This window comes from Alternaria arbusti, assembly GCF_024043155.1.
Source record: "Alternaria arbusti strain BMP 1465 chromosome Unknown scaffold_2, whole genome shotgun sequence".
Taxonomy (NCBI): Eukaryota; Fungi; Ascomycota; class Dothideomycetes; order Pleosporales; family Pleosporaceae; genus Alternaria; species Alternaria arbusti.
In genome coordinates, this window is record NW_026249942.1 from 2,065,448 (window position 1) to 2,075,179 (window position 9,732).

General features: G+C 53.1%; 1 protein-coding gene across 1 annotated transcript; it reads right to left on the minus strand.

The window, feature by feature from the left end:
• Positions 1-6,010: 6,010 nt before the first annotated feature.
• Positions 6,011-7,217, minus strand: CGA1 (Glucoamylase 1 precursor (Glucan 1,4-alpha-glucosidase) (1,4-alpha-D-glucan glucohydrolase); the record flags this gene model as incomplete). Its single annotated transcript, XM_051442851.1, has 4 exons — positions 6,011-6,054; positions 6,104-6,660; positions 6,709-7,051; positions 7,100-7,217. 4 exons carry the CDS (start codon positions 7,215-7,217, stop codon positions 6,011-6,013), a joined length of 1,062 nt encoding a protein of 353 aa, XP_051306439.1.
• Between the last annotated feature and the right edge of the window lie 2,515 nt (positions 7,218-9,732).

Genomic DNA, 9,732 nt, shown 5'->3' on the forward strand with positions numbered 1-9,732 from the left:
GACATATGAAAGTTGATAGCGCTTTTGCGATAGTGGTGTCGAGGGCGCTGGTATCATGATTCCAGGGACTCAGGTGTCGACTCTTCTGGACCGACCCTGTCATACATATATCAGCTGCAACCGCCCCGTTCCGGTACTCCAAGTAGCAGGCCGTTCTCGCGTCCCGTACTGTCTCGTCTCATCCTACTCCCGCTGCTCCTGGCACGAGTGCCGGTCATGTTGCAACGCTTCATCAACACGAGGGCGATTATCGAGAAGTTACTGACGCTGTCTTTCGGGTCGTCTGGAGATGAATCGGGCTTGACCCTATGGACTATCCCGGCTCTGGAGCGAAGGGCAGACTTCTCTATGGCTCGTGCGCGGCTGGGGTCTTCCTTCTGCTGGCGATCGGCATCGCGAAGTTGTACCACTTCCTTCGTTGCGCGACCAGTACAGAGGTTCCATGTCGAATCGACTGTTCTCCCCGCATGCAAGATTGGAGACAAGGTAATTCGTGCGCTTGCCTTCCGGGATGATAGACCTTGCAAACCCCAGGATCTATTGCTTCGAGCTGGACCTGCTTCAGTCTCTGTCTTCCATATATACTTTCCTTGTACTCTCGAAGAAAGAGCGATATCGATATATAGGCCTTTTACTGGCGGTATATAAGGTCATGGCAGGTGCTCAACTCGATTCGAAGAGTGAGTGCATTTGAGCGTGTTGAACTCCAGTAATATGCTGAACGGTGACGCGTATATCGTCAGCTCGAAGTATTCGTGGCATACGCAGAAACGCACTCCGGTAAGGCGTCAATTTCATTCGCTGGGATGTAGCCGGCGATGTCGTCCACGCGAATGTCGATAACTCGTCCCCTCAAGTCATCGCCGAGGGCATGTATGCATTGAGAACGGCGACGAAAGCAAGCAATGGCATCAGCTCACTTACTGACACTGGCTCTTCATGAGACTCCTCGAAATCCTGATCAGGCGTAGCTCTCCCCAGACTATTTATTAGCGCTTTGCCCGGCATTCTCTCCAAGACAGTCTCCTTTGGGCAGGGAGTTATATACGTGAGATCCAAATCCGTCATCTCGTCGTTGTCTCGTACACAGTCGGTCAAGCGTTTTCGCGCAGTCTCGGCGGTAGCCCTTGTACTGCGCTGTGCTGTGACACAGCCCGAAAGGTAGAGGGATACGCCGGCCAAAAGGAACTTGTCGTCATAATAATGCAATGCAGATGCTGTTTTAGAGTGGTACATCTCCAAGCGTGGCACAACAACGACAAGATGACAGCGTATCCGTTGAGTATGTATATATAGCGATGGCTACTACGGCCTCCAGGCGACAATTGTTGGCGTCAAGTGCGTCGACAGTACATTGTACTGAAAGTTGGCTTGGCAATGGTAACAACACTGCGATGCATTGGATCGAAGCTGGTTAGCCTACACATGTAGATATATATATGGTTGGGGTTGCTTTGAGAGAGGCGCGATCTAGTCTCAAGGCTCGGTAACGGGTGTTGCTGGCTTCTAAAGAGGTGGCGCTGGCCTCTGCATAGGGGTTTCTGACCTTCTTATCTCGTAAAGAAAAGAGTGGTAAGGTACGTCGAGGATGGGGCCAGAGGATGCGATAGGCTGATTGGTCGCGGTTCTGCACGAGGAATGCGACATGGTAAAAGGTTCGACATCGCTGACCTTTCTCGAACGAGAGAACATGACATAAGAGCATAGAAAAAGCTCACCCTCATATATGCGTCTAGTTTCCTGTTCCTGGGCGATGGCATTGTCTTCAGCGTCTTCGGCTGCGTAGTTGTTGGTAGCTAGCAAATCGCAGCGTCGCTCGTAGGGAACATTAGTAGGGGTACACCGAAGCGGTCTGCTTCATACCTAGTATATATAGACTTGCGATTCTCGTCTCGGTATGACTCCGGGGTCGGGATGATATCGGAGTAGCGTTCTGCTTGACATCGTCATGTTTTACTTTCCCGCCTTGAGCTTGGTGTGATGCCCCCCTCACTTCGTCCTCGCCCTCAAATTCCATCATAGCATCGACGTATCTCTCGCCCTTTTCTCCTGCATGGTACATCTGCATAGTTGTGTCGTACGGAGAGAGGTTCGGCGCCGCTGCGAGAGCATCGGAGTGTTTGGTGTCCAGAGCGAGTACGCCTATAATGTCTAGTTGGCTCGCGTGTATATAGATATATTCCTCTCTCTTTGCAGATCGGACATGCGTGGGAGTACCGGAATCAGGGAATCGTGAGAGGCTATGAGAAGCAAGCGAATGTGCTCCAATGGGGCCTCTCCTACCTCCATGCGCTTGCTTGCCACCCCGCGCAACTAGGCTTCTTCACCGAGTGTCTTAGTGCCGTTCTGGAGGATCTTAGAGCGTAGGCGCTCGATGGCAAGAAGTTCAGCCGTCTTGCTAGCTATCCCCGCGGGCGTGTCAACTATGTGAGTGCTCGTCGATGCTATCTTCGTCCTCGTTATTGGCGGTTCCAAATTTGGATGTCGAGGATACAGTCCAGACAATACGTCCATCGGATCTGATCTGATCGTATATATATATATATCAATACGAAGGGCTTCCTTCACGGTGAAGCGGTACAGATTCAGGGAACGCAGATAGTAAGACCTTGTGGCTGTTAGCCTATTACGTATTAGCTATGTTGTCAGACTACGTACCAGAGTGTCGTCAGAGTTGTCGGAGAGCTTGGATGGCACCCAGTATGGTCGGTACTGGGGGGAAGGCCGCAGGTTTATCCAGCGCTTGGCTCAGCCGATGGCTAGGTGGAATAGGGCACATAACCCGTGCCGGATGCCGCAAGGACAAAAAAAAGAAACCATACGGGATGGAACCGTAGACTGTTCGTACGTTGAACGCTTGCTGTTATGATCCAGACTTTATATAAAGCTTCTCGAAAAGCAGCAGTGTCTCCAGCAGACTCTTTGACGTGTCGAGCGAGGCATAGAAGCCAGTCATCCCTGACGGTAGGCTTCTGACTCTTTCCCAGAGTTCTACATGCCCCCTACTGCTGTGTAGATTGGTCTGTGGCAGCCTAGAAGGGATGAAGAGGGTCCCGACAACAGTAGCGCAAAAGGTATGGGTGTTCACGGGCGCACGAGATGTCTCCGAGTGATTCCAGGCTCGACCTGCTAGTTCCCAGGCTCCACTGGAGTGATGTCGAAGTACAATCATGCGAGTAGGCTGACGAGCCTGTTGCGCAGACATTGGCAACGGTAGCAGCATAGTGTGTTTGGAGATGGGAATGCGGTATATATATATATATATATATATAGTTCTGAATGATTGCCAAAGGGCGCAAAATGCGACGGAAGGTTTAAGGAGCAGCGTATATACAAAGTTGTGTTGGCGCTTTCGAAGTTGCGAAAGTTCTAGACTGTAGGAGCTCTGGACGATGGGGTTGGGAAAGACGATAGGAATGGCGCAGTCGAGAAAGCCGCGGATGACAAGAAACTTAACGCAATAGGCGACAAAGCTGCGTCTGATCTAATCCGCGTAAGGCGCCGTCGCTGTGGAATCTGTCGAAGGTCCAAGACCGGAGGAGTGGAAGGCTAGGATCGAGACGTCGACGTAATGCTTTTTGGCAGTAACAGCTAGCTCAGCGCAGGATAATATTACTCTCTCCTCTCGTCCCGAGGCGCTCATCCATCTTTTTCGTCTCTCCGACTTTGAGCGAGTAATGGAAGTTATGGAAGTACCCGCATGTCTGGAAGAGCAGCCATGTCGGGTGTCATTTCCCTGCTCAGTATCAGACATGCCGGCTGCGGACGTCGAGAAATTCAGGCCCAAGGTTGGATACGATCCTATCGGTGCATGAGGCAGCGAGCCATTGAAAAGGTCCAGGTGCGATAGAAGCAGTGGCGAATGGAAGGGTCATGTTCCAGGCTTCCTAGCAGCCCTCTGCGCCTAGGAAGGTGCGCTATATAAGGACAAAGGAGATGGGATATAAGTGAACAGAGTGCAACGGTCCGGGGGTGTATATAAGAGGATTCGGATACTCAGTAATAGTAAGCATGGATGGCTGATCTGGGCGAACAGTATGTGTCAAGATGAGAATACGAGTCCTCTGGCCAGCAGACAAAGTGTACTACGAGGAGGCATGAGCCAGAAAAAGGACCGGAAGAAAATATGATGAGACGTATATATTCTCAATCAGATGGAAGGTACATGATTCGAAGAGAAAGACATATAAAAAGCAAGATGCAAGACATAGGAAAGTAGACGTGATGAAGACTTGAGTGGGAAAGAGACTATGTAAATACCTGTTCCTCAAGAAGCTGGCCATCTCATTTTCGGTGTAGACGGCAATGCAAGATGGCCACCGTTTCCGCGGCAAACAACAGCGATGCAGCCACCGTTACCCGCTCACAGTCCCAACCACGTAGCTGCGTGACGGAACCTCATCCACTACCGGTATGCAAGTAGATGCCAGATGTCCAGACAGTAAGGCGGGTAAAATCCCAACTCAGAAGCGTCTACGCGGGGTCATTGGAGTCCAATGCGAGTGCTGAGACAAACACCGCGTATGTATGCGTGCCCGCATTGACTGATGCAGATTCGCGACCGAGACAACACTCACCGCCTTGCGACTTTGCAACTAGGCAATAGCATATGCAGATATACCCTACAGCTGGAAGCGGCTTCCCTAGACAGCGACGTGTATGCAGCCTTCAGTCAAACATTGATCAGCCACCGCCAGTCGCGCCCCGCGCAGCAATTGCCAGCATCTCGCCGATCTGACATTTCCGTGTATGGAGTAGATATGAACTCCGGGGGTAATTTCGATACAGATTTTCACACGTAGTGAGCATTGCAAATCATTGAGGGACAGACGTCGAATTAATGATGTGGTGGAGAAAGGAAATCACGACCAACCCTCTGGGATGGCGCCACATCCGCGCTAACCGCATCCCCTCACGCACTTTCACCTTGATAATCAGCCCGCACAAACAACATCACGTTTACCATGCTCACGGGTCCTCGATCGAAACCCACAAGGTAGAAGATGCGTCATGTAAATTCCGAACCCAAACATCAGGTAGCGAACCAACAAAAGCACTGGAAGAGGGCCGTGACCCTTGCTCATTGTGAGACTGACCGCGCATGTCCACTATCACTATCACTATCGTGACAAAGCCGTAATGAGTATATCGCATCGCATCGTATCGCATCGCGTCACAACGTAGATCGATCTGTGCCCGTATTCCAAGGGCAACAGCAGCCGAACCAGTTCGTCTTGGCCGGCCCGAATACTGACTTGCTATGGAGAAGGGGGAAACCAGAGTGTCGGGTTTGCCAGAAAGTTGTCCATGTTTGTGTGGGTGTGCACGATGCTGGTTCCCTTGCTTTGTTCCCGTAATTGTTCCACGAAATTGTCCCTTTGTTTCTTTCTTCCGGAGACAAGGTTGCTCCCGCACTCTGGGGTCCGATTATGCAAGGTGTGCGAGCATTGACTTGTTGGTTGGGACCGAATTGATTGGCATGGCTTAAGTCGTTGCGACTGGGACGAGACGATTTGTAATATGATCTCATGAGGGGGGATGATTGGGAGGTTAAAAGTAATTCATCATTTCACTACATATCTCACACATGCTGTATACATACGAAGGCCAAAAAAGTGCATGCTGCAGTGAAAATAGACTTGGAAGAACAGGTAGTATTAGGAAAAAAGCTTCTTTTGGCAGCCGCTGTACACACGCTTCGCACGCCGTTGGAAGATTCTTTAGTTCAAAGGACACGTTCCAATTCCCAATCCCTCGTTGGGCCCAAGAAAACGTTAAAAGAAATAAGAAGATGAAAAGACGCTTCGCTGGTGGTGTGTTCCATGGTCTCTTCAGCCCGCCCGCAGGGTATCAAAGAGGTAGCGACCCGGGCCTGAGCAAAACCACTTCTCGACAAAAGAAGCGCAAACATGCAAAGCAATGTCCACAAACGCCTGTGGAGGACATGAGGCATGCAACCCGTGATTCGAGATCAGTTGGAAGATGTTCGTTTATCCCGCCGCCATTGCACTTATATCAAACCGCACAACCGCAGGTTCTCCTGGATAATAATGTCTAGAACATGTCAGCGTGATACAAGCATAGTAGTGTTGGGTAGTCGTACCGTTTACTGCAGCCATGACGAAGCGGATCTGCATTGTGTCTGTGGCACATGTGAAATGCGTGTAAATTTGCTTTGTCTCGTGTTGGTTGAGCGAAACGAAGCGGTTCAGGATGTAGTCACACGCAGCAGCGTAGTCTGGGCCGCCCTCGTAGTCGGGGAAGTAGTTCTTCATGGGGCTGACGGGCAGCTTCTCCTTGAAGCGATCGATCTTGTTGAGGAACAGAATGATGGATGTCTTGACGAACCACCGCGAGTTGCAAATGGAGTCGAACAATGTGAGGGCTTCTTGCATACGGTTGACAGTCTCGTCCTCGAACAGCAGCTGGTCGTATTCGGAGATGGCGACGAGGAAGAGGATGGTGGTGACGTTCTCGAAGCAGTGTATCCACTTCTTACGCTCGGATCGTTGACCACCGACATCGAACATGCGGTAAGTAAGATCGCCGATGATGAAGGTGGTTTCGGTGATACCAGTCGTCTTGACACGCGATCGGAGCACGTCCTGGTCGTTGGGAATGTAGTCGGGCGCAGCGATACGGTCGATGGAGTCGAAGTAGCTGCAGCGGTTAGCGATGTTGCGCATTCATTGCACGGAGCATGCTCACTATTTAGCGGAGTCGTTGAGCTGGTACTCGCGCGAGCGCTGGAAGCACTGTTGGACACCGGCGTCCTTCCACAGGACTGAGATGGCGTTTCCAACCTCCGGGGGCAGGCTGTCGCCCTCGATCTGTGCCGGCTGCATGAAGATGGTCTGGACGTGGTATTCGGCGCGCTGGTCGTCGAGCGGCAGCTCGAGCGACTCCATGGCCTCGAGGATGACGCGCATCGACTGGACGGTGTTGCTGAAGATGATCTCCTTGAAGGACTCGCGCTCGTCGCGTGAGTATCCGCCCTCGTGGATGAGCTTCATCTGCTTGAGGATGGTCGACTTTCCGGACTCTCCGGCTCCTGCGCGCTGTTAGAGGCTGGCGACGTGGCGGGCGTCGCAATACTGACCGAGGAGCAGCATCTTGATCTCGTTGCGCTGCATCATCTTGTCGCGCTTGAGCTGGTTCTCAATCTCCTCGTTCCTCTGCTTGCCCTCCTTCTCCTCTGTGCTCATTCCGCAACCCATGATGGCGGTAGGGGACGGTGTCCGGGGTGATTATTAGGGTAGGGTGGGTGATGTTCCGTCGAGGCCGGCCAATGCGGAAATCTGGAGGGCAGAGTCAATAGGAGCTCAATGGCAGACAGCGGCGGCGTCGTGCGAGTGCAGAGGGTTGGCGACTTTAGCCGTGGGCGAGGCGAAGGCAGGCGATGCCGATGTTTGCTCGCTCGCGCTCAACGGTGGCGCTTGGGTCCCAGAGCTCAGGCAGCGGCAGGCGCGACGGGGCGTCGAGAAGCAAAGGGAGGCTCACCTGGTATTACAAGACGACCCCCAATGGAAGGCGTGGTGGGCAGCGGTCGGATGTGGAAGGGATGAGGGTGGAGGACGAAGGTGAAGGGATGGCTGGCGTATGAGAGACGACGAGGCTCGCTTCGCTCCGAGGTCTCAGGGTTGCTGCACGGTCGGCTCGGGGGTGGATCGGCTGGGGGAAGCAACGTTGGCTGCGCGCTCGCCGACGTGTCGCAGCAAGAAACAAGAGGCGCAGAAAAGGGCCGGGACTGGGACTGCAGCGATTGCGACGAAGTACAGCCGTGGATTGACGTTTGGGAGAAGCAAAGAACAAGAGGCGAGTATGAAGAAGGCTGATGAAGGCCGCGAAAGGAGAGGCGCTTGCCCGCGAAAGGAAGCATCGCCAGGCCTAGCTAGCCTGCAGCTGCTCCCGGGCCACTCTACCACCAAACCCTCCGATGCCCATCTTGCAACGACTAGGTGCTAGCATCACTAACATCTTTTGCCGATTCCCCCTGGCTGGTTCGCCATCTTCGCTTTCCTGACGTGAAGGCCTGTCTGAGCCCACCCACCCACTGCCGACCCAACACCACACCCATCAGACGTGCCCGCCTGTTCGTCCGCCCGTCTGGCACCTGTTCGCCTGTTCGCTCACCGTAAGTTGGCATTCGCCATTGGCCGCCGGGCACAGCAGCTCTATTCGCTGCAGCTCGCCCGCTCTTGCAGCAGGCCCTGGTGTCGCCTCCTCAGCCTCTGTTGCACTACGCTGTTTGACATGGAAGCGCTGTCGACAACACCGCCAGATGCGACTCCCGTAAATCCCGTCCCGCCTGAGTCTGACTAGCTGCGCTTCTAGAAGGTTTATGGAAATTTTGGACCCATCGAAAGAAGAGGGCCTTGACGCTTGGAGCCGGCAAAGCATCCAGGCACGGTGCCTTGAAACGCCGTCGCGTTTGGCCTCTCCTTCTCACCCGTCCTGTCTTGCATCTGCAGGCAAGGTCCTGGCCTCGCACTGCGTCGCTCTATCTGCTGCTGTTCTACCTCCATCAGCAGCCCGTGGTGGTGCGCTGACAGGTTTGGTATCACGCTTCTGCCAGCCACTCGAGTCGCTCCTCGGCCAAGCACTGACCGGGGGGCTATTGACTCTAGTCCCCTTGCGGCTAGCCCCGCAACACACGAACATTCGCCAAACGTCCGTCGCATCGCTTCATCTCCCCGACTCGCGCGCTTCGGCCAATCATTGCGCAATCAGATTTTTGGATTTTCCCAAGTATCCTCGCCTCGCCTTTCTGCCGTTGCACTCGGCTGCCTGCTCGTCATGTCGCCTCAGGTCTGGGTGGATGCTGGATTTATGCTCTTCTGGGGTACTCAGCACTTATGAACATGAACGTGTCGCGGTCATGCGACTGCCATCTTCGTCCCGTCCTTGACGAAACTATAAATCACTAATCTGACTGGCAGCCGGGGCTTAGCCGTGCCGAAGACACTCTGTCTGAATACTATACTTCTTACCAGCGTTGTGCTGTTCCAGTACCCTTCTCCTGGGATGATGCATCAACAGTCTCAACTTCTGTCTCAACTCTTGCGCACAGTCCTGAGTCAGACTGACGGGAGGACCCACGAACGACACGTGGGAGCAATGACCGCCCGTGAATGCCGCTGAATAGGGGGACAGCTCTGGCCACGCGAACAGGTGACTACGTTTACACCTCGTCCATGGCTCGAAGCACGAGCATTCCCCCAGCTTGTCTAATGCCGAACCTTATAGTTCTACGCCTTTGCAGATACCATATCGTGGTTATATTCGCGTTCTCCTGTTCGATAACTTCATCTCCTGTTATCGTCAAGATCTGCATCCCATGACGGAGTATGGCTGTATTCCACCTCTTCTCTCCGTGAGCTCCACATGCCTACGCAACATGCAGACCAAGTTACCCGCTTTGGTGGTGACGTCTCCACATAGCGACGACGTTCCTGCGCATTTAGCCATCTGGTAACCGATTTGGGTGGGTGCCGAAGAACATCCATATTTCTCTACTTGAAGCTCTGTTATCTCGGCCTCTGGGCGCCGTTACAAGTCATGCGTACTGCAGTGACAACGGGTAGCTGACGAGCTGTTGTCGATCGCCTTTGTAATTGCTGACTTGCCATGGTATCGGTTTGATCAGTGTGCGATTTGCGCTAAGACTGAAATTGTCATCTTTTGCGCGTTACTCCAGTCTTCAATTAGAAACTGGGACGAATATGGTTCTCT